Source organism: Carcharhinus amblyrhynchos, chromosome 15, assembly GCF_965287045.1.
Source record: "Carcharhinus amblyrhynchos chromosome 15, sCarAmb.v2.hapA, whole genome shotgun sequence".
Lineage (NCBI taxonomy): Eukaryota > Metazoa > Chordata > Chondrichthyes > Carcharhiniformes > Carcharhinidae > Carcharhinus > Carcharhinus amblyrhynchos.
The window spans coordinates 31594071-31618353 of NC_137338.1; the positions used below are offsets into that span (position 1 = coordinate 31594071).

General features: G+C 41.6%; 1 protein-coding gene across 2 annotated transcripts in view; it reads right to left on the minus strand.

Moving 5' to 3' along the window:
- The window catches only part of tmem39a (transmembrane protein 39A), a 72580-nt gene that overhangs the window by 42563 nt on the left and 5734 nt on the right, over window positions 1–24283 (minus strand). For both annotated transcript variants that reach the window (XM_080203741.1, XM_080203740.1), the window contains one exon: window positions 6533–6708. In XM_080203741.1, the coding sequence (XP_080059867.1) occupies window positions 6533–6645 (113 nt within the window). In that variant the 5' untranslated portion in view covers window positions 6646–6708. The remainder of the gene's footprint in view (window positions 1–6532; window positions 6709–24283) is intronic.

Sequence of the window (24283 nt, forward strand, 5' to 3'; positions counted from 1 at the left end):
TCTATCCCCCTCGCTATAAAGGCTAACATTCCATTCGCCTTCTTGATCACCTGCTGCACCTGCAGACTGGGTTTTTGCAATTCGTACACAAGGACCCCCAGGTCCCTCTGCACCGTAGCATGCTGTAGCTTTTCACCTTTTAAATACTAATCCCTCCTACTATTATTTCTACCAAAGTGAATAACCTCACATTTGCTAACATTATACTCCATCTGCCAGGTCCTCACCCACTCACTCAGCCTATCCAGATCTCTCTGCAGACTTTCCACACCTTCCATGTAATTTGCTTTTCCACTCATCTTTGTGTCTTCAGCAAATTTCGTTACCCTACACTCAGCCCCCTCCTCCAGATTATCTATATAAGTGGTAAATAGCTGAGGCCCCAGCACCGATTCCTGCGGCACTCCACTAGTCACCAACTGCCAACCAGAATAGCACCCATTGATTCCAACTCTCTGCTTCCTCTTAGACAACCAATCCTCTGTCCACGTTAACACCTTACCCCCAACTCCGTGCACCCCAACCTTTTGCAGCAACCTTTTGTGAGGCACCTTATCAAACGCCTTTTGGAAATCTAAAAACACCACATCCACCGGTTCCCCTCTGTCTACCGCACTAGTCACATCCTCATAGAAATCTAATAAATTTGTTAAACACGACTTCCCCTTAACAAATCCGTGCTGCATCTGCTTGATCAAACTGTTCTTTTCTAGGTGCCTCGCTATTTCTTCTTTGATGACGGATTCAAGCATTTTTCCGACTACAGACGTTAAACTAACCGGCCTATAATTCCCTGCCTTTTGTCTGCTACCTTTTTTAAACAGCGGCGTAACATTAGCCGTTTTCCAATCTTCTGACACTCCCCTGGAGTCCAGCGAATTTTGGTAAATAATTACTAAGGCATCCGCAATCACCTCTGCCATTTCTTTCAGAACCCTGGGATGCATTCCATCTGGTCCCGGGGACTTGTCTACCTTCAGTCCCGTTAGTCTACCAAGCACTACCTCTCTAGTAACAGTAATCGCATTAAGAATCTCATCTCCTACCATCCTTCTATCTATTAGGACCATGTAATGTTAAAAAGACAAGCCAAAACATACGTAGGATTCACAATAAAGTGGATGAAATAGATATAAACGGGTGTGATACAGCTGGGATCATGGAGGCATGGCTGCAGGGTGACCATGGATGTTCAGTGCCGCAGCAAGGAAAACATCGAGTCTAGATGACCCTTCATCAGAGAGGCTCTAATGAAGGGTCGTCTAGACTCAACGCTGGCTCTACTCTCTCCTGATGTAGAGATGCCGGCATTGGACTGGGGTAAGCACCAGGTTTAAGTCCAACCAGTTTATTTGATAGTAACCCACTTGTGGGATTACTATCAAATAAACTGGTTGGACTTGAACCTGGTGTTGTGAGACTTCTTACTGTGCTCTCTCCCCACAGATGCTGTCAGATCTACTGAGGTCTTACAGCCATTTTATGGTTTCTTAAAGGGATAAAGGTGGGTAGAGAATGGCAAACACTTAAGGAGCACATGAGAGAACTGCAACAATTGTTTATTCCTGTCGAGTGCAATAGTAAAACTGGAAAGGTGGACAAATTATGGTTTCCGAGGAAAATTAGAGATAGTATCAGAACCTAGGTAGAGACATACAAACTGGCCAAAAAATCAAGACCTGAGGATTGGGAGCCGTTTAAACTTCAGCAAGAGGGCCAAGGGACTGAATAAGAATGGGAAAATAGGGTATGAGTAAGCTTGCAGGGAACATAAAAACTGACTGTAAAAGTTTCTATGGGTATGTTAGGAGAGAAAGATTGGTGAAGGTAAATGTAGGTTCTTTACATTCAGAAGCAGGATAATTTATAATGGGGAACAAAGAAATGGCTGACCAACTAGTTGACCAACTAAGTACATACTATCTTCACAAAGGAGGACACAAGTAAGATACCAGAAACGTTAGGGATTTAGTGAGGGAGAGGAACTGAAAGAAATCAGTATTAGTAGAGCAATATTGTTGAGGAAACTGATGGGATTGATGGCCAATAAATACCCAGGGCCCGATAATCTAAATCCTAGAGTACTTCAGTGGTTGGAGAAATAGTGGCTGCATTGGTAGTCATCTTCCAAGACTCCACAGACTCTGGAACAGTTCCTACAGATTAAAGGGCATCTTATGTAACCCCAGTATTTAAAAATGGAGATAGCAAGAAAACAGGGAATTACAGACCAGCAGCCTGACATTAGCAATGGGAAAATTCTAAAATCCATTATCAAATATTTTATAGCAAAACACTTGGAAAACAATGGCAGAATCTGACAAAGTCAGCATGGATTTAAGAAAGGGAAAGAATGCTTGACATGAGTGCTGAATTCTTCAAGGATGCAACTAGTAGAGTTGATGAAGGGGAGGCACAGCATGTGCTTTATCTGGACTTTCAGAGACTTTCAACAAGGTCTGACATAAGACATCAGTGTATAAAATTAAAGCACATGGGACTGGTGGGTAGTGTACTGAGATGGTTAACAGACAGGAAAGAGAGTAGGAATAAACTACTCTATTCCCACTTGGAAAAAAGTGCACGTTACTGAGAAGCAACATGATTTTGTGCAGGAGAGGTTGCATCTCACAAACTTGGTCGAGTTTTTCAAGGAAGTGACGAAAATGATTGATGAGGGTAGGGCAGTGGATGTTGTCTACGTGGACTTCAGTAAAGCCTTTGACGAGGTCCCTCATGGCAGACTGGTGCAGAAGGTGAAGCTGCATGGGGTCAGAGGTGAGCTGGCAAGGTGGATACAAAACTGGTTAGGTCAAAGAAAACAGAGGGTAGCAGTGGAAGGGTGCGTTTCTGAATGGAGAGCTGTGACAAGTGATGTTCCTCAGGGATCAGTGCTGGGACCTTTACTATATATAATTAAATGATTTAGAGAAAAACGTAACTGGTTTGATTAGTAAGTTTGCGGATGACACAAAGGATGGTGGAATTGTGGATAGCAATGAAGACCATCAGAGAATACAGCAGGATATAGACCATTTGGAGACTTGGGCAGAGAGATGGCAGATGGAGTTTAATCTGGACAAATGTGAGATAATGCATTCTGGAAAGTCTAATACAGAAAGGAAATATACAGTCAATGGCAGAACCCTTAAGAGTACTGATAGGCAAAGGGATCTGGATGTACGGGTACACAGGTCACTGAAAGTGGCAATGCAGGTGGAGAAGGTAGTCAAAAAGGCATACACAGCATGTTTGCCTTCATCAGCCGGGCGCGCTGAATTTAAAAATTGGCAAATCATGTTGCACTTTATAGAACCTTAGTTAGGCAGCACTTGGAATACAGTGTTCAATTCTGGTTGCCATATTATTAGAAGGATGTGGAGGCTTTGGAGACGGTACAGAAAAGATTGACCAGGATGTTGCCTGGTAATGGAGGGCATTAGCTATAAGAAGGGGTTGGCGAAACTTGTTCTCACTGGAATGATGGAGATTGAGGGGCGACCTGATAGAAGTCTACAAGATTATGAAAGGCCAGAGTGGATAGTCAGAAGCTTTTTCCCAGGGTGAAGGAGTCAATTACTAGGGGGGCACAGATTTAAGGTGCGAGGGGCAAAGTTTAAAGGAGATGTACGAGGCAGATTTTTTTTTGCATGGAGAGTAGTGGATGCCTAGAACTCATTGCTGGAGGAAGGTAGTGGAAACGGATATGGTAGTGACTTTTAAGGGCATCTTGACAAATACATGAATAGGATGGGAACAGAGGGATATGGCCCTCGGAAGGGTAGGTTTTAGTTCAGTTGGGCAGCATGGTCAACGCAGACTTGCAGGGCTGAAGGGCCTGTTCCTGTGCTGTAATTTTCTTTGTTCTTTGTTTTAAATGGGTCTTTTTCCAAATGGCAGGCAGTGACTAGTGGGGTACCGCTGGGATCAGTGCTGAGACAGCAGCTATTCTTTATATGTATTAATGATCTAGATGAGAGAACTAAATGTAATATCTCTAAATTTGCAGATGACACAAAGCTGGGCAGGAAGGTGAGTTGAGTTGTGAGGATGCAGAGATGCTTCAGTGTGATTTAGACAAGTTGGGCGAGTAGTCAAATGAATGGCAGGTGCAGTTTAATATGGATATATGCGAGATTATCCACTTTGGTAGCAAAAACAAGGTGATAGATTATTATCTGAGTAGCTATAGATTGAGAAGGAGAATGTGCAACGAGGCTTGGGTGTCCTCGTACACCAATCATTGAAAGTAAGCATGCAGATACAGCAGGCAGTAAAAAAGGTAAGTGGTACGTTGGCCTTCATAGCGAGAGGCTTCAAGTGTAGGAGCAGGGATGTCTTGCTACAATAATACAGGGCTTTGGGTGAGGCCATACCTGGAATAGTGTGTGCGATTTTGCTCTCCTTATCTGAGGAAGGATGTTCTTATTGTAGAGGAATTGCAGAGAAAGTTTACCAGACTGATTTCTGGGATGGCAGGGCTGACGTATTAGGAGAGATTGAGTCGGTTAGGATTGTATTTGCTGGAGTTCAGAAGAATGGAGGAGGATCTCATAGAAATATATACAGTTCTCACAGGACTAGGCAAGGTAGATGCAAGAAGGATGATCCCAATGGTGGGGATGTCCAGAACCCGGAGTCAGAGTCCAACGATACAGGGTAGACAGCTTAAAACAGAGATAAATAGAAACCTCTTCACCCAGAGAATGGCCCCTGGAATTCACTACCACAGAAAGTATTTGAGGCCAAACATTGTATACTTTCAAAAAGCAGTACATATAGCACTAGGGGCAAAGGGGATCAAAAGATATTTGGGGGGGGTTGGATCAGGCTTGAAGGACCAAGTGATCTCTTCCTGTTCTTATTTTCTGTTTCTAGATCTTCCAAGCTTTATGAGGAGAAGTACCATCGTAAGTTAGTTATGTTAGTCTATGGTCAAACACCATAAATGTAATAAATCATTCAACCTCCAAATGAGTTAGCCAACTTTAGATAATTGACAGCAATCAAAATGTAGATCGTAATAAGGTCACACAGGAACATAGGAACAAGAGTAAGCCATTCAGCCCATCGAGCCTATTCTGCCATTTAATGAGATCATGGCTGATCTGTGGCATAGCTCCATATACCTGCCTTTGTCTGTATCCCTTAAATTATTGGATTAAGTTTCACATACAAGCTACTTGTTAGTTTTGATTTTCATTAGGATACAGTAATCAATAAAGTAAGCCTTTTGAATAGCTGCATAACGTTAGGACAGTTTACCTCACAGTGAACATTCAGGCGAACCTCAAAGTAACACTATAGTCATTACAACATCTCCATGTAATCTTTACTAGAATATGTCTTTACTTTGCGCTTTACTACTCCATTTCTTATCTTAAGCACAATTAATCAAATGTAGTGGAATTTAATTCTTAATTTTAGTTAGGTCACAAGATATCTATATGAAAAACAGATTTCACATCCAAATGCAGCGATCAATAAACCCCAAGCAGTGATCTTACTCTGATTTTACACATACTTATTTGTGAATGCATAGAATTCTTACTCCAACACAACAGAACAGTCACCTTTCTAAGCATCAAAATACGCGTGTCGGAAGTTTGTGTTACAGATTATTTATAAAAATCAAACTTGAAGAACTAGGTTTAAAAGAGAAAACAAAAATTAAAAATATGCATAGGTCAGTTCCAATCATTATCCAGTGACACCCCCTCCTCTGCCCACTTCCCTTACTGAGTGCACACATGCTGATAAAAACAGATTTCAACTTAATATTCCAGTGATTGAATAGCCTGACTGGAGACGCTCACAAGAGAAAATGTCTTCAACAATTTTTAAAAAAAGATTTCATAGAATCATAAAATTCTACAGTGCAGGAGGACGTTTGGTCCATCAAGTCTGCACCGATCACAATCTCACCCAGGCCCCATTCCCATAACCCCATACATTTATCCTGGTTAGTCCTCCAGACATCAATCCACCTGACCTGCATGACTTTGGACTGTGGGAGGAAACCCAGAAGAAACCCACGCAGACACAGGGAGAAAGATTCCACACAGACAGTGACCCAAGCCAGGAATCGAACCTGGATCCCTGGTGCTGTGAGGCAGCAGTGCTAACTGCTTGCTGCTCCATTTATTCAATATTTGAAAGGAACTGAAAAATTATAGCAGTCATAATCTTAGATGAGAGATGATCTATCTTAGTGGATTTACCCAAAAACATCCAACAGACCCATTGCTGTATCCAACTGTTCTTTTTAACGCACGGCTCATGCCTTCAGATTAAAAATGAAACGAAACATTACAATAATTTCTTGGCACAGGAATCAGAATAGCATTATTTTCCTATTAACTGAAACTGCTTATGCTTTAGCACTGATATGTCAGAAATAACCATAAAATGTCAGAATAATGTATAAAAGGGACTTTCCAGAGGCATACGTATACTAGATTTAAACAGTACAATATCATCTGTTTTAAAATAGAAAGAGCTAGAACTAGCATTTTGAAGTGATATTGTGTACCTGTTCCTCATTCCAGTCCCATTTCCACAGCTCCCACCCACAATGGTCTGGAGAGAAGGTAATGCTGAACGGCTCAGCTGCTGCCGACTCGGGCCCCGCCGTCCACCAGGCATGGCATGGGCCAACTCTGTTTCAAACACTGGTGCAGTCTGCCCAAACCCAGCACGTTCAGTGCTCTGCAACAAAACAAACAATGCAGTTAATCACTAGATAGCAAACTCCCCCGCCCCCATTTGAGAAATCCAACAACTTAATACTTTAGCATTCACAGTATTTTTTAACTTTCTTTTCATCTTGCTCCCCTCCAGCATTTAGATGACATACACTGTAATTCAGTTCGTGTTCAATATACTTGTACCATATATGCACTGAAATACAGTATATGAAGAAAATCTAATGAAACTAGACATATTTTAATTAAAGTACAATTTGCAGCTTTCAACACCACCTAAACAAGTCAATAAAAGCAAATTACTGCAGATGCTGGAACCTGAAACCAAGAGAGAAAAACGCTGGAAAATCTCAGCAGGTCTGGTAGCGTCTGTAAGGAGAAAAAAGAGCTGACATTTCCAGTCCAGATGACCCTTTGTCAAAGCTGAAACAAGTTGTCGCTTTTGGATCACTTACTATCATTAATTTGCATCATGAAGTATTTTCAAGTGAAGCATCATAGTCAGAGGTTTACAGCATGGAAACAGGCCCTTTGGAGCCTGTCCACGCCACCCAGTTTTTACCATTACACCAGTCCCAATTGCCTATGTACCTCTATATCAATCTTACCCATTTAACTAAATGTTTAAAAGACAAAATTACCTCTATCACTACCTCTGACACTTCTCTCGGGAGCTGAAATTCCAACAATCTCAGCCCACAGGTTTGACTTAGCATTCTGTTCAAATTTAACACTTATTATTGCACCTTATCCCAAAGGGATTTGATGAATTCTCCCACAAGTGGAAATATCAACAACTGGGAGACATTTATACAAGACAGCTACTAATAAATCTGAAAGGGAATTAAGGGGAATGTCCTGATTATTCAGGGTGGAATTCTCCCAAACTGCTTGTCAATGGTTTGGTGGCAGATGGGTGTGGGGAATTTGATGGGAGAAAAGGTCAAAAATCCGCCAGCCTAAAATTACAATCCAATTCTCCCGATAGTGGATTAGTTATCTCACTGGCAGGTGGCATGAATACTATTTGCACTCATTTTCTTCTGAGGAATGCACATTAAAACAGCTGCCCACCAGTGGTCTGTCAGACTTTCCAATCTTGTGTCATGCCAGCAGGAAATCACTTCAGCATCAAACCAGACTGCTACTGAACAGTGTACACCAGGTCGTCTTCAGTTCACAGGAGGCACTGAGATGAGTGCAACTTTTTGCCACAGTGCTATACTACTCCTGATGTGTTGTTCATCACTCTGCCGGGGCAGGTTGATTCCTGCCCAATGGGTCCACGCCAAGCTAGTCTTCATGGACAGCACCATACTGCTGGACTCATGGGCCCTCTTGTATAACCATCTTGATTCAGTACTGCAACTAGGATTGACATGGAGAAGAGGCTTGTGTGGAGTATAAATACCAGAGAAACCTTACATGCATCAACTTACTTATCTATCTACTCCTGCTAACAAATCAAAATAGTTAGCTAGTAAAAAAAAGGCCAAGAAAATACATTGTTATTCACAGGTATGGGACCATCAGCTAATCTCAAACTCAAGAACAAAAACTGTTAACTTCTCTCACATTTTAAGAGATAGATAACCACAGTTTGATTCTGAAACTATTGATTTTAAAAGCAGTTATCAATCCATCCCAATCTCTGACTGGAGTTGCTGCACATTAAAAACTGGTACTGTCAGTTTCTAGTTTTGTCAATGTAAACAATCTAAGCCTGGAATCATTCTTTGCAATAACGGACAAGAGATGTTATAATAAAAGTACAATATTGGCAATATAAACACAAATTCCAGCTTTTGCACCTTTGGTCTGGTTAGCCAACACAGTGAAATGAAAATCTACGCAGCATTTTTGATCAAAATCACTCAAAACATCAAATAATTTTCTTAGGGAGGTGGACAATCATTTCCCAATGATCTTTATAGCATTTAGATCTTTAAAATAAATCTTTCCAGCCACTTGCAACATAAACAAGAGGGAACATTATATTGTGTGCCCATGGGCACAATAAGGTTTCATCATATAATCTCACCATAGATAAAACCAAATTACTGTTGATACTGGAATCTGAAAAAATCAGAAAATGCTGAAAAATCTTAGGTCTAACAACATCTGTGGAAAGAGAATAGAGCTAATGCTTCAAGTCTGGGCAATTCTTCATCAAAGCCATGCTAGATCAAAGGTCCGGAAACAAGTTCAAGCACAGAAACTGACAGCAAAAGCACATAGGAAAAACATCTGCAAAAATGCCCTCGCTTAAAGACTTCAGATCAGTTCCTGAAACAACAGCTTAATTCTTTAATTGTTGTCCAACAATTCACTCACCTTAAACCAAGTCAAGGAACAAAGCTCCATGGCAAGAGCTATAAAGAGAGACTGGATAGGGTTGGATTGTTTTCTTTAGAGCAGAGAAGGCTAAAGGGGCTAATAAGGTTATGAGGGTAAGGACAAGGCGAGTAGGGAGTAGCTGGCCCACTTTGCTGAGGGGTCAATCACAAGGGGGCATAGTTTTAGGGTAAAGTGCAGGAGATTCAGAGGGGATATGAGAAAAAACATTTTCAGTCAGAGGGTGGTGCAAATCTGGAATGCACTGCCGAGGAAGATAGCGGGGGCTAGAAATCTTACAGCCTTAAAAAAATACTTGGATAAGCACTTGCAATATCATAACATTCAAGGATATGGGACAGGAAATGGTGTCTTTAGTGGTCATTATTGTAGTGCAAACTTGATGGGCCGAAGGGCCTCTTCTGTGCTGTATGACTATGTTCAACCCGGAGTACATATGCCTTATAAATTCAAAGCCCCATGTCTCCAATTCTAAGCATAGGACCAATTTTAGCTCATAATTTTTCAATCATACTTACCATTTTCACATCAAACCCCCACAGATCTAAACAGGATGGGAACATCAAGGACACCCAGGAATATGAAATTAAAACTAAAGGTGTCCAAGATATCAGAATTGAGAAGCATATAATGCTATGGGAACAGGAAAGAATCCACTGCAAATAATTCTCTGGATACAATTAGATAAGAATGGAACCAGATAAATGCAGTCCATTCAGCTGGGCAGTATAAAAATATTGGGGCAGGACAATATGGTTAACTGTATCAAAGGCTGCAGACAGATCATGAGATAGGATACTTAACAATTGTCACAGTCACGTAAAATGTCACTTGGGACTTTTTGGTACAATGGCAGGAACAGAAATCCATTTGCAGCTATTCAAACAGATTTCTGGAAAAGATGGGCATGAATTTGCGAGGTAAAGGAACATTAAAGGATTTGAGGTGAAGAAGAAAGGGAAGTTGCAGTTGCATATTTAAAGACTGTATACACATTAGAAAAGTTGAAATGATACCCTCAAGTACATGAGCAACACTCCAGTATATTTCTATGCCATCGAACCTCAATATGAATTATAATTACAATTTATTTGGAAGTTTTCCCCTCCAGTTTCTCACTTTTTCTTTCAAATGAAGCAATCACCCCAAGACATTGTTGCATACACACCAAATGCCATCTTAAACTTTGCACCAAATGTTTCACCCAGCCTTTATATGTGGGCAACAGATTGCAGCAAAATCTAATCAAGACTTCAACTTGTCAAATGCATGCACATCCATTTCTAAATGTGCACCACTGGATAAAGAACAGGAATGGGAAGTGACTGATATTTACCAGAAATTTGCCTAGGAACTCCATGCACCAAGTATAATACTCTGAAAGGTTTTATGGTTGAGAAGTAAATTAGACTGAAGCTGGCATTTTCCAAGTTTAACTACATTTGCCCATGTGTTAAAAACAGGAATAGGCATCATAGCAGGAAGTTTAAGGAGTTTAATTTCACAAATGGGTAATTGGCTAAGATCAAGTGTAGTATTGACATGCTGTGCTTGGTTGAAGTCATTAGGTTACATTTTAATTTCATCTGAAGCAATTTTTAAAAGCGACATCTTGGCCTTTTAGCTAAAATGCAAATGAGATCAAGCCTTGGAGGAGGAGCTGTGCCTACTCCAATCAGCTTGGATCATATAGAACAAGCCCAAGACAGGAGGTGAGAGCCCTGTCTTGTCAGCTTGATGTGGGTATGCTTGGATCAGGAATGTCTCAACTTGTTGAAACTCTGAATTGGACTTGATTTGATTGAATTGGAATAAAAACAAAAAAAAAAGCAGGGTAATGCAAGAAAGTAGAACTAAATTGATCCTGAATATATTTGTTGAGCTAACTTCAAAGACTGCAGTGGTTTGTAGTCCATTGTAAAGATGCACCCTATTCCAATGCTCAGCATAAACTAAATTGCTGTTCTAAGATTATGATTTAATTCAGCGCTACACTTGTACTTGTTAACCAACTGAGGAATAAAAAAAGTTTACTGTGCACTTATAATCTGTCGAATCCCTTTTATAATGCAATGTAATCATACCCATGTAATTGTTATTAAAATTGGAATACAGGTCAACAATAGATTCTCCTTTTAAAGGCAGGACATAGTATTATGCATTCACAAGTTCAAAAAAGTCTCACAATACCAGGTTAAAGTCCAACAGGTTTATTTGGAATCACGAGCTTTCAGAGTGCTACTTCTTCAAATGAGTGGATTCTACTTACCTGATGAAGCAGCAGCGCTCTGAAAACTCATGATTCCAAATAAACCTGTTGGACTTTAACCTGGTATTGTGAGACTTCTTATTGTGCCCACCCCAGTCTGACACTGGCATCTCCACATCAAGTTCAAACAAGGATGTGAAATTTAGAGCCACTTTAGAAAACAAACAATAACAATAAATGTCTACTTTTATAACCTGCTTCACCTCACAATATTTGTTAAGTCATTCCAGTTGGGCATTTGAACTATACATTAAGAACTTTCAAAACAAAGTGAAATAATTTAAGTGTGCTTTTAAAAAACATGAGCAACTGAAAAATGTATGTGAATAACCATCATACAGGCTTTTTAAAACTTACAAAAGAACATAAGAAATAGGAGCAGGAGTAGGCCATCTAGCCCTTCGAGCCTGCCCTGCCATTCAATAAGATCATGGCTGATCTGTCACGGCTCAGTTCCACTTTCCCGCCCTCTCCCCATAACCCTTAATCCCCTCTCTTATCAAAAACCCATCAACCCGCTTCTTAAAAATATTTAGCGAGGCAGCCTCCACCACTTCAACGGGCAGAGAATTCCAGAGATTCACCACCCTTTGAGTGAAGAAGTTCCTCCTCAACTCCGTTCTAAACCGCCCCCCCCTTTATCTTGAGGCTGTGCCCCCTAGTCCTACTGTCTTTTTTGAGCGGGAAGAGTGTCTCCACCTCTATCCTATCCATCCCATTCATCATCTTATACGTCTCAATGAGATCTCCCCTCATTCTTCTAAACTCTAACGAGTACAAGCCGAGTTTATTCAGCCTCTCCTCATAGCTCAATCCCCTCAACTCCGGTATCAGCCTAGTAAACCTCCTCTGCACTCCCTCCAGGGCCAAAATATCCTTGCGCAGGTGCGGCGCCCAAAACTGCACACAGTACTCCAGCTGCGGCCTCACCAATGCCCTATACAGCTGCAGCAAGACCTCCCTACTTTTATATTCAATCCCCCTCGCTATGAAGGCCAGCATCCCATTCGCCTTCCTGACCACCTGCTGCACCTGCAAGCTGGGTTTTTGCGACTCATGCACAAGGACCCCGAGGTCCCTCTGCACCGTCGCCTGCTGCAGTTTTTCGCCACGTAAGTAATAGTCCTTCCTACCATTCTTCCTACCAAAGTGGACCACCTCACACTTGCCAACATTAAATTCCATTTGCCATTTCCTGGCCCATTCGCCCAGCCTATCTAGATCCTTCTGCAGACTCTCCACACCCTCCGCACAATTTGCCTTTCCCCCAATCTTGGTGTCATCAGCAAATTTCGACACCCTGCACTCGGTTCCCTCCTCCAGATCATCTATATAAATGGTAAATAGCTGAGGCCCCAGCACCGACCCCTGGGGCACCCCACTAGTCACCAACCGCCAATCCGAATAGCACCCATTAACCCCCATTCTCTGCCTCCTATTTGACAACCAATCCTCTATCCACGCTAACACCCTACCCCCAACTCCATGTCCCCTGACCTTCTGCAATAACCTCTTGTGAGGTACCTTGTCAAACGCCTTCTGAAAATCCAGAAAGACCACATCCACCGGCTCTCCTCTATCCACTGCCCTAGACACATCCTCATAGAACTCCAGTAAATTTGTCAAAACTTGTCCTTGAAGTATTGCACTTCCTTTGAATATTTCACAACACCTTCAGTCATTTAACATTTACAACATAGCAGTAAGTTAACAAATGCAGAACTGAATTCAAATATGTGGAACAACAATTTCAAAACTACTTCTACACTGCCTTGACATTAAGCGACCCACTGGTCTAAATTGTCAGTGTAAGCATCACTTGAGGGGTATTGGGGAGTCAACCTGAAATTCCTCCTAATCAAGACAGAATGTCTATTATAGACATATACACACCCTTCAGAATGACATTCTTTGTTGAGGAGAAGGGCAGCTAATAGTTGGCAATTATTCTTTTCAATTTTGGATAGCAACTTCAAAGACTCTGAATGGAACTTAAAGTTTCCCCTAGTCTGATCCCAATTTTAGAGTACTCAGCGCCACATGAAATTTTAGTGCGTGTCAAATTACAAGGATCTTCGCATGACAGGAACATGCTTGTTGGACACGGTATCAAAAATGCTCAAACATATCAATGGTTCCAAAGAACTTGTACTGGATTTAAAATGTTGTCTGTTTCTCTCTCCCCACATGCTGCCAGGCTTGCTGAGTTTTTCCTGTATTCTTATTTATAAGGTAGGCCTCCTCCTGAGGTTTCCAGCATCAGGGATGTCAACCTTTAGCCAATTTGATTTGAGAAAAGGCTGAAGGCACTGGATATAGCAATGGCTATGAGCCCTGATCAAATTCCAACAGTAGTCCCAATGACTTGTGCTCCAGAATTAGCTGCACCCCTAACCAATCTAATACAGCTACAATACTGGCATCTATTTAGCAATGTGGAAAATCGCCCAGGTATGTCCTGTCTATAAAAAGCAAGACAAATCCAATCCAGTCAATTATCACCCCATTGGTCGACTCTCAATCATTAAGAAATTAATGGAAGATGTCGCTGGCGGTGTTATCAAGCAGCACTTATTCAGCAATATCCCATTCACTAAAGCTCACTTTGGCTTCTGTCAGGATCAGTCAACTCTGACCGCCTTACAATCTTGGTCCAAACATGGACAAAAGAGACCAAAAGAGCTGAAAGTGACTGCCCTTAACATCAAGGCACCATTTGACAGAGTGGCATCACGAAGCCTCAGGAAAATTGGAATCAATGGATACCAGGAGATTCTTCACATGGCTGTTTTTGTTGTAGGTCAATCATCACAGACCCTGAACATTGCTATAGCACTTCTTCAGGATAGTGTCCTAAATTCAACCATCTTCAGCACATTGATCAATGGCTTCCTTTCCATCAGAAGGTCAGAAGTGGAGCTGTGCACTGATAATTGGACAACGTTCACCACCATTCACGACTCCTCAGATACTCAAGCAGTCCATTTCGACATACAGCAAGAGCTTGACAATATTCAGGCTTGGGCTGATGGTGCAAAAGTGTCAGGCAATAACCATCTTCCCTTGACCTTCAGTGGCACTACCATCACTGAATACTGAACTAACAACGTGCTTGGGATATAGTCACCATTAACCACAAAGTGAACCGGACTAACCATACAAACACTATGGCTACATGAACAGGTCAGGAGGCTAGGAATTCTGCGGAGAGTAACTCACTTCCAGATTCCCTAAAGTCTGTACACCATTTACAGGCAGGAATGTGATTGAATACTATCTGCTTGTCTGGATGAGTGCAGCTCGAACAACAGTTCAGAAGTTCAACACCATTCTGGCCAAGGCAACCCAACTGATTGGCAGCCCATTCACCACTTTGAACATTCACTCCTCAACCGCCACCACACAATGGGAGCAGTCTACCATCTACAAATTCAATACAGCAATTCACCAAGGCTTCTTTGACATCTTCAAAACTTGCACCTTTTACCATTTAGAACGACAAGTGCAGCAGATAGACGCGGACACTACCACTCGCAAGTTTCCCTCAATTCTGACTTGGAAATATACTGCTGCTCCTTCACAGCAATATCTTGGAATTCCCTCCCCAACAGCACTATGAGTGTACCTGCACCATATAGAATGTAGTGGTTCAATAAGGTCACTCACCACCACCTTTTCAAGAGCAACTGGGGATGTGTGATGCCCACAACCTGTGAATGATTAAAAACTGTACTGAATATTACTCACTATAAAAGAAGCAATGCTGACCATATAGATATAGAAGCAGAACGTAAACTTATACTGCCTCAAGCAAAAGTAGAAAAGAGAAACGTTCACACCTGATATAGGTTGCCAAATGGTTTCGTCACCACATTGAATACCAATTGCTCACGATCAAAGTATGTACACTCATAAGCCTCTTAATTGTATAATTGGCAAATTGACAAAATATTCCCTTTACTTGACTTTACAAATTATGCCGTAACTTTATAACTTGGGAACAGATGGATTGTTTCCTTTAAACTATAGTGTATTTGCATTTAACAGCATAATAGATAGATATCATAACAAGAGCATTCAGATTGATTGTGTTTGACATGTAACCAATGAATAGCTAAAGGTACTCATCCAAACTGGCTGATTTCGAATAGCAGGGAGAGGATTCTGGAACACTGTTCCTACAGCACCAGAGACCAAATGCTGCTGCCCTGGGTCCAACATCAATATATCCAGTGCTTGCATCAAGTACACGTCTGACAGAACATTTACTGAACTCTGACGAGGCTCATCCTGACTCAAAACATTGGCTCTATTCTCTCTCTGCTGTCAGACCTGCTGAAATTTTTCCAGCATTTGTGTTTTGTTTCAGATTCCAGCATCCACAGTACTTTGCCTTTATTTACTGAATTCAATTGAAAATGCAATTGCTGTTTCCAAGGGATACTTTTGCTCAAAGAAACATAAACAGTCAACAAGCAAATAAGAACCAATTCATCTGCTGGGAAAAGGTACACAAAAGTTTGCAGCAGCTCCTTTGACCTAGCCTCCTGTTCTGGTATCAGATAAGTTTTGGAACTAAATTGCATCTGGCCAAATACTATGTTGCTGTTTGAAGTCAATCCAAGGTCACTTTTACTTTTAAATTTGTTCATGTGATGTGGATATCATTGGAATCCCTACAGTGCAGAAGGCCATCATTTGGCCCATTGAACTGCAATGACAACAATCCCATCCATGCCCTATCCCCATAAACCCACATAATTACCCTGCTAGTCCCCTGACACTAAGAGGCAATTTAGCCTGGCCAATCAACCTAACCCACACATCTGAACTGTAGGAGGAAACCCACACAGACAGGGGGCAGAACATGCAAACTCCACACAGAGAGTGACTGAAGGTCAGAATTTAACTTGGGTCTCATTTATTGTTCATCTCTGAAAGTGGTCGCGGTATCTTCGAGCCCACAGTGCCTTTACACATGATGTGCTCCTGCCAATTAGGATTCATGCATTTTAACTAGACTGTATAAATTGCATCCATTGAAATCAGTGTTCAATAGCAATTTTTCAACACTTCATTAAAGGGTGAATAAATCCCACAACTTTATGTTCATTACAATTAATTTCTATTGAAAGTGACTAACTTTGAGTGCTGGCTGACTTCACTCAGTTTTTGACAAAAGCATGTGAAAACTTACAAAAGCCCTGCATTATTAATATAATCCGCTGTTTCAATCTAAACAATTTCCAGATACACCATGTGTATCTGCTGTACTAATTTAATACACAATGCAACCTTTGTAAATGATGAATCTCATATCTAGTACTGGAAGTCATACAAAATTGAGATAATGACTGAAGAAAACAGGATTAAAGATAACAACTGTAATCTTTTGACTTCAAGCAACTGATAGAATTATCAGTTCCTAGAAACACATGGGCACAATTTTCCAGAGTACCACAGCATGGTCCATATCATCCAGATATAGCATTTCAAATCAAAACCACAGAATTCAAATGGCACAGGGATGTCAGTCACGTAGCTGATGTGTACAAAAATATACCGGTGCTTCAATCTTCTATTCAAGCTGAAAACACTCCATATGTATGAATTAGAAGCAGGAGTAGACTATTCGACCCCTCTAGTCTGCTCCACCATTTAATTAGGTCATGTCTGATCTGACTGTGTCTCAAGTCCAGTTTCTAGCCTGCTACCTATACCCCTTGATCCCCTCAATCAAGAGTCCCTTCACCTTAAAAAAACTCGTGGTATTATCTACCACTATCTGGGGAAGAGTTGTAGACTAACAACCCTCAAAAATAATTTATCTTATCTCTGTCTTAAATGGAAAACCCCTTATTTTCAAACTCCCAGCTCTAGTTTTATCAATAAGGGAAACATCTGCTTATTATCCACTCTATCAAATTGCCTCAGATTCTTAAATGCTTCAATAAGATCACCTCCCATTCTTTTAAACTTCAATGGATACAGGCTCAGTCTGTCCAATTTTTCCTCATTAGATAAACCCTTTATTCCAGAAATCAGTTGAATGAACCTTTTCTGAGCTGCTTCTAATGCAATTATATCTTTTCTTAAAAAACTGCACACACTACTCCAGATCTGGTTTCACCAGTGCACTAAATTGTAGCAAAATATGCCTACTTATACTATATTCTCCTCATAATAAATAACAATATTCCACTCATCTCCCTAATCACTTGCTGTACCTACACACTAACTTTTTGTGATTCATGTTCCAGGACATAGAGATCTAGGCACTGGAGAGTTCTGCAATTTCTTTCTATTTAGAAAATGTTACTTTTCTATTCTTCCTGCCAAAGCAAACAAGTTAACATTTAACCACATTAAATGTCATTTGTCAAATCTGTGCTCACTTAAGGAGTTGACAAAAAGGCAAAAGTTATTTCCTCTTCACAACTTACTTACCTACTTATTTTTGTGTCATTGGCAAATTTAGCTACTATAGATTCAGTCCCTTCTTCCAAATCATTAATAAAAATTGTAAATAGTTAAGACCCCAAGACTGATCCCTATGGCACGCCACTGGTTATGTTCTGCCAACCTGAAAATGACCAGTTACGTCTACTCTGTTTCTTGTTAGCTAACCAATCCTCAATCCACACAAATATGTTAGCCCTACACTATGAGCTCTTATTTTCCTCTGGGTGTTTCGGTTTCCTCCCACAGTGCAAAAAACTGTGAATTGGCCATGCTAAATTCTCCCTCAGTGTACCCGAACAGGTGCCAGAGTGTGGCAACTATGGGATTTTCACAGTAACATCATTGCAGTGCTAATGTAAGCCTACTTGTGACACCAATAAATAACCTTATTTTACGTAATAGCCTTATACCTGGCATCTTCTCAGATGCCTTCTGGAAATCCAAGTACACCACATTTGCAGATTTCCCTTTCTCCACGCTGCTTGCTACTTCCTCAAAAAACTCCAATAAATTAGTCATACGTTATTTCCCTTTCACAAAACCACACTGACACTGCCTGCTTACATCGAAATTTTCTAAGAACCTGGATATAACCTCCTTAATAACAGATTCCAGCATTCTCCCTCCGACAGATGGTAAGCTTAGTAGTTCCCTGCTTTTTGCCTCCCTCTATCATGGAATACAGAGGTTACTTTCACAATTATTTGGACTTTCAAGATTTTGACTAAATCCCACAAAAGGAATTATCGTGTAAAATTAAAGTGCGTGGGATTGAAGACAGTGTATTGAGATGAACAGAAAACGGGTTGGCAGACAGGAAGCAAAGAGTAGGCATAAACAGATCTTTTTCCAAATAGCAGAAAGTGGGAACCGTAGCAATCAATGCTGAGATCCCAGCTATTCACATATGTAGTACAGGAATTTAGATGAGGGAACTAAATTTAATACTTCCAAAAATGCATTTGGTGCAAAACTGAGTGGGAGGGTGAATTGTGAGGAAGATGCAAAGATCCTTCAGTATGATTGGGACAAGTGAGTGGGCAAATGAATGGCAGATGCAGCATAATTTGGATAAATGTAAGGTTATCCATTTTGGCTGCAGAAGAGGAAGGCATAAATTAGGAGAGGGAAATGTGCAATAAGGCCTGGGTGTCCTCGTACATCAGTCACGTAAATGCAGAAGGTTGTTTAAAAAAAAGGCAAATTGTATGTTGGCCTTCATAGTGACATGATTCGAGTGCAGGCGCAAGGATGTCTTGCTGCAATTATACAGAGCATTGGTGAGGACATTCCTGGAATATTGCGTGCAGTTTTGGTCTCCTTACCTGAGGAAGGATGTTCATAGAATCACTACATACAGAACTGTTGGGTCAGCCAGCTAAGCAGTGGCAAAGCCCCAGGGGCAAATGCCGTACCCGCAGAGATCGACAACGCTGCTGGTCCTGTACTTATCGAGAAGCTCATCGAGTTGTTCCAGCCCTTTTGGGAGCAAGGATCTATTCCTCAGGAACTTAAAAGATGCTTCCATCATACACCTCTACAAGAGGAAGGGTAATCGGCAAGTATGCAACAAACACCGAGGGATTTCACTGCTCTCCATCACAGGAAAAACCCTCGCAAGAGTCCTGCTAAATAGTCTGGTCGCCCGTCTGGAACTGGGCTTGCTTCCAGAGTCATAGTGTGGCTTCTGCAAAGATCACAGAACTATTGACATGATTTTTGCTGCATGCCAACTTCAGAAGAAGTGTCAGGAGCGGAATCGTGAGCTCTACACAACTTTTGCTGACCTCACCAAAGCCTTCGACACTGGAGGCCGACAAGGCCTGTGGAGGATCATGTCAAAGTTCAGTACCTCCCAAATTCACTCAGATGGTACGCCAGTTCCATGATGGCCAGAGTACTGGATGGCAGAGAATCCTCTGAGGCATTCCCAATCACCAATGGCATCAAACAGGGCTGTGTGCTCATACCCACACTGTTCAGCATGATGTTTACTGCCATGCTGAATGATGCCTTCCAGGACAGTGTTGTTGGAATCAGCCTCCAGTACAGAGTGGATGGGAAGATCTTCAATCTAAGGAGACTTTAAGCTATTACTAAAATGAAGGAGAATGTTCTGAGAGACTTCCTCTTTGCCGTTGACTGCGCCCTGTATACTGGCTCAGATGTGGAGATGCTGGTGTTGGACTGGGATATAAACAGAAAGAAGTCTCACAACACCAGCTTAAGCAGTTTTTACCCCAGTCCAATGCCGGCATCTCTACATCATGGCTATCATCGACACCGCAAACTGCTAGTTCCAAGTGCTCAGGATCTCCAAGAAGATTGCGCATATCAACATAGCAGACAAACAAACCTGTTGGACTTTAAGCTGGTGTTGTGAGACTTCTTTCTATTTTTACTGGCTCAGAGCCAGAGATGCAAATCAGTATGGGCCAATTTTCCACAGCTTGTGACTACTTTGGACTCACCATCAACATTAAAAAGAACGAGGTCATGCACCAGCCTGCTCCTCATGCACCGTATACCAACCCCATAATCACAATCAAAGGGCAGAAACTACAGGCAGTGGATCAGTTCACTTAACTTGGCAGTACCCTCTCCCAAGCAGCGACTATTGATACAGTTAGCTGCAGAATAGAAAAGGCAAGTTCCGCTTTCAGTAGACTGCGCTCCACTGTATGGGAACATTGAGGAGTCAGCCCAGCAGCAAAACCGAAGGATTACAGCGCTGCGGTACTCACTACCCTCCTGTATGCCTGTGAAATATGGACTGTGTATCGAAGACATGCAAGACAGCTCAATCATTTCCACATGACTTGTCTTCGCAGAATATTACGCATCAGATGGCAAGACAAAGTACCAGACACTGAAGTTCTCTCTAGAGCGTGTCTACCATCAGTCCACACACTGCTGATGACAGCGCAGACCTGGTGGGCAGGTCACGCCACCCATATGTCAGACGAGCGCATACCCAAGCAGCTCCTTTTTGGGGAACTCTCTGCTGGAAGACACTTGCATGGAGCGCATAAGAAACGTTTCAAAGACACACTCAAGTCACCTGACATAGACACGACCACCTGGGAAACGCTGGCACAAAACCACCCTACCTGGAGCTGCCTCATCCACAAAGGCTGTCAAGCTCATGAAACAAGGTGTACTGCTGAAGCACAGCTTAAGCACAAGATGTGCAAGTCCAGAGCCACCAGCGCAACAACTATAGTGCCTACACAAGTCTGTCCAATATGTGTGACGACATTCACGCCTGAATTGGCCTGATCAGTCACATTCAGACACACTGCAACTAGCCTCAAAATGACTAATGGTGTCGAGGTCCTCATCGATGACGATGGACGAACAACATACAGAAGGAGGCCACTTGGCCCATCGAGTCTGCACTAACTACAATCCCATCTAGGTCCTATTCCCATAACCCACATATTTAGCTCGCCAATCCTGATGACACTAGGGCCAATCAACCTAACTTGCACATCTTTGGATTATTCTTGATCTTCTTACTTGAAAGATGCTCTTGTTCTCAAGAGAGTTCACAGAAGATTTATCAGACTGACTTCTGGGATATCAGGACTAGACAGGTTAGGTGCAAGAAGGATGTTTCCAATGGTGGGAATGTTCAGAGTAAGGGATCACAGTCTGAGGAATACGGATAGACTGTTTAGGATAGAAATGAGGAGAAATTTCTTCATCCAAAGTGGTCAGTCTGTGGAATTCACCATTACAGAAAGTAGTTAAGGCCAAAACATTGTATGTTTTCAAGAAGCAATTAGATGTATCATTTGGGGCAAAGCGGATCAAAGGATAAAGAGGAAGGCGGGATCAGGCTTTTGAGTTGGATGATCAGCCATGTTCATAATGATTGGCAAAGCAGGCTCCAAGGGCCAAATGGCCTCCTCCTGCTCCTATTTTCTATGATCTAATTTGATATGACATTTCCGGTTTATGGTATGTTGGAAAATCAAATACACGCAGTCTTGGCAACCACTTCTCTTCAGACCCTAGAATGAAGTCCAAGAGGACCTCAGGACTGGTTAGCTTTTAGTTCTCAATTTTCTCGGCACCTTTTTCCTACTGACTGTAATGGTTTTAATTTCTCTGTCCCTTTCACCTCGTGATTTTCAATTATTTCCATGGTGTTATTTGTCATGCTTTATAGTGAAAACAAACTCAAAATACCTGATTGTATAATTTGCCATTTCCATTATTAATTTCCCAAACTCACTCTTTAAGAAGACCAACGCTCACCTTGGTTACTCTTTTAGTTTTTAAATATCTATAGAAATTTTTAGTGTCTTCTAATAATTCTGGCTAGCTTTCTCTCATGCACCAATTTCTCCCTCATTCGTCTTTTAGTCATCCTTTGTTATTTTTCCCCTTCTGTCCAATCTCCTACTTGCCATAATATTGCAGAACTGTACTTTACTCTTTCATTTTGAGTCAGCACCTTTAACTTCGTTAGTTAGCTACCCACAAATGTTCTGTCCTTCCCCTAGAGTCTTTCTTTTTCACTGGAATGTGCCAGTACCTTCACTGAGTGTTATAAAATGTCACCTTAAATGTTTGCCACTGCAGCTCTACTGACCTATGCCTTAACCTAATGTCCCAGTTCACTTTAGCGAGCTCTGATTTCAAATTCTCATACTCACCCTAATTTAAGTATAAAACACCTAATCTTAGGTGTTCCGTCTTCCCTCCCTCAATGCAAAATTCAATCAGGTTTTGATCATTGCCACCTATGGGCACCTCCACTAGGAGGTAATTAATCCCATCTTGTTGCACACTACCAGATCTAGTATAGCTGACTCTTTGGCTGGCTTTAAAATATGCTGCTCTAAGAAACTACCCTGAAAACACTATGAACTGATCTTCCAGGCTACCTCCAATCAGATTTGACCAATCTATATGGAAACTAAAATCACCCATAATTACCGTACCTTTATCAAAAGCCCCATTATATCCCCCTGTACACACCATTCTACAGTGTGGTTAGTTAGGGGGCCTATAAACTAATCTTACAAGTGACTTCTTACCTTTACAGTTTCATACCTCTACCCAAACTGATTTTTTTATCTTGATCTTTAGAACCAAGGTCATCCTTCTTTAAGGTATTAATGCAGTCCTTAAATGCTGCACATTTTCCTATCCTCTTGCCCTTCCAAAACGTCATGCCACTTAGAATTAGGTTCCAGCCATTGTCATCTTGCCGTCATATTTCTGAAATACCCATCACATCATGCATATTTATTTCCATCTTAGCTCTTAACTTATCTGTTTTGTTACAAATGCTGCAGACATCTAGATACACAGCCTTATCCACTTCCACTGGTTCATTAAGTTTCTATGTTTTTTGTCACACTCCAATTATCAATCCCCTTACTCTCGTTTGCTCTTGGCAAAGTGTCAAATCTTCCCAAACTTGATCCTTTTCCCCCTATTTAATTTAAAATGCTCTTTGCTACCCTAGTTATGCTAATCGCCAGAATACTGGTCCCAGCACAATTCAGAAGACTATCTCAATGATAACTTCTGCTTTTCCCAGGACTGGTGCTTGTGCCCCATGAATCAATACCCATTTCTTCTACACCAATCGTTGCTCTACACATTTAACTCTAACCTTATTTACCCTACGCCAATTAAAGTTTATTTATTATTGTCACAAAGAGTTTTACATTAACACCGAAATGCAGTTACTGTGAGAATCCCCTACTTGTCACATTCCAGCACCTGTTTGGGTACATGGAGGGAGAATTTAGCATGGCCAAAGCACCTAACGAGTATGTCTTTTGGACTGCGGGAGGAAACTGGAGCACCTGGAGGAAACCCACACAGACATGGGGAGAACATGAACAGACAATGACCCAAGTTGGGAATTGAACCCAGGTCCCTGGCACTGTGGCAGCTGTGCTAACCACTGTTCCAATTTGCTTGTGGCTCAGGTAATAATCCCAAAAGAACTGCCACTGATCTTTTGATTTAGCCCCTAGCTACTCATATCAAACAGAACCCTTTTCCTAGTTATGTCTACATCATTGGTACCAATATGGACATGACCACTGGAACCTCCCCCTTCCACTGCTAGTTCCTCACCAGGCCAGAGTATATGTGCTGAACTCTGGCATTGGGACTTCTGGATTCTTGCTTCCAGCTGCCTTCACTGTCCCCTGCTACTACTATTTTCCTATTAACATCCCCCTGTTTGCATGGGTTCCCGTAACGTGGTGCTACAATCAGTTCACTCATTCACCACGCAGCCTGTGTTCGTCCGCATAGGTTGCAAGCAGAAGCCTGCTACACAATTGCAAAGGCTGAGGTTCCTCTGTTTTTACCTTCTGGAACACTTACTTGCCTCACTCAGTCATACCTTCCTGTCCAGGTAATAGCATACAAAGGGTGTGACTGCCTCCTGGAAAAAAGTGCCCCAGTAACTTTCCTCCTCCCAGATATATGGGAGAGTCAGTAACTTGGCCTCCAGCTC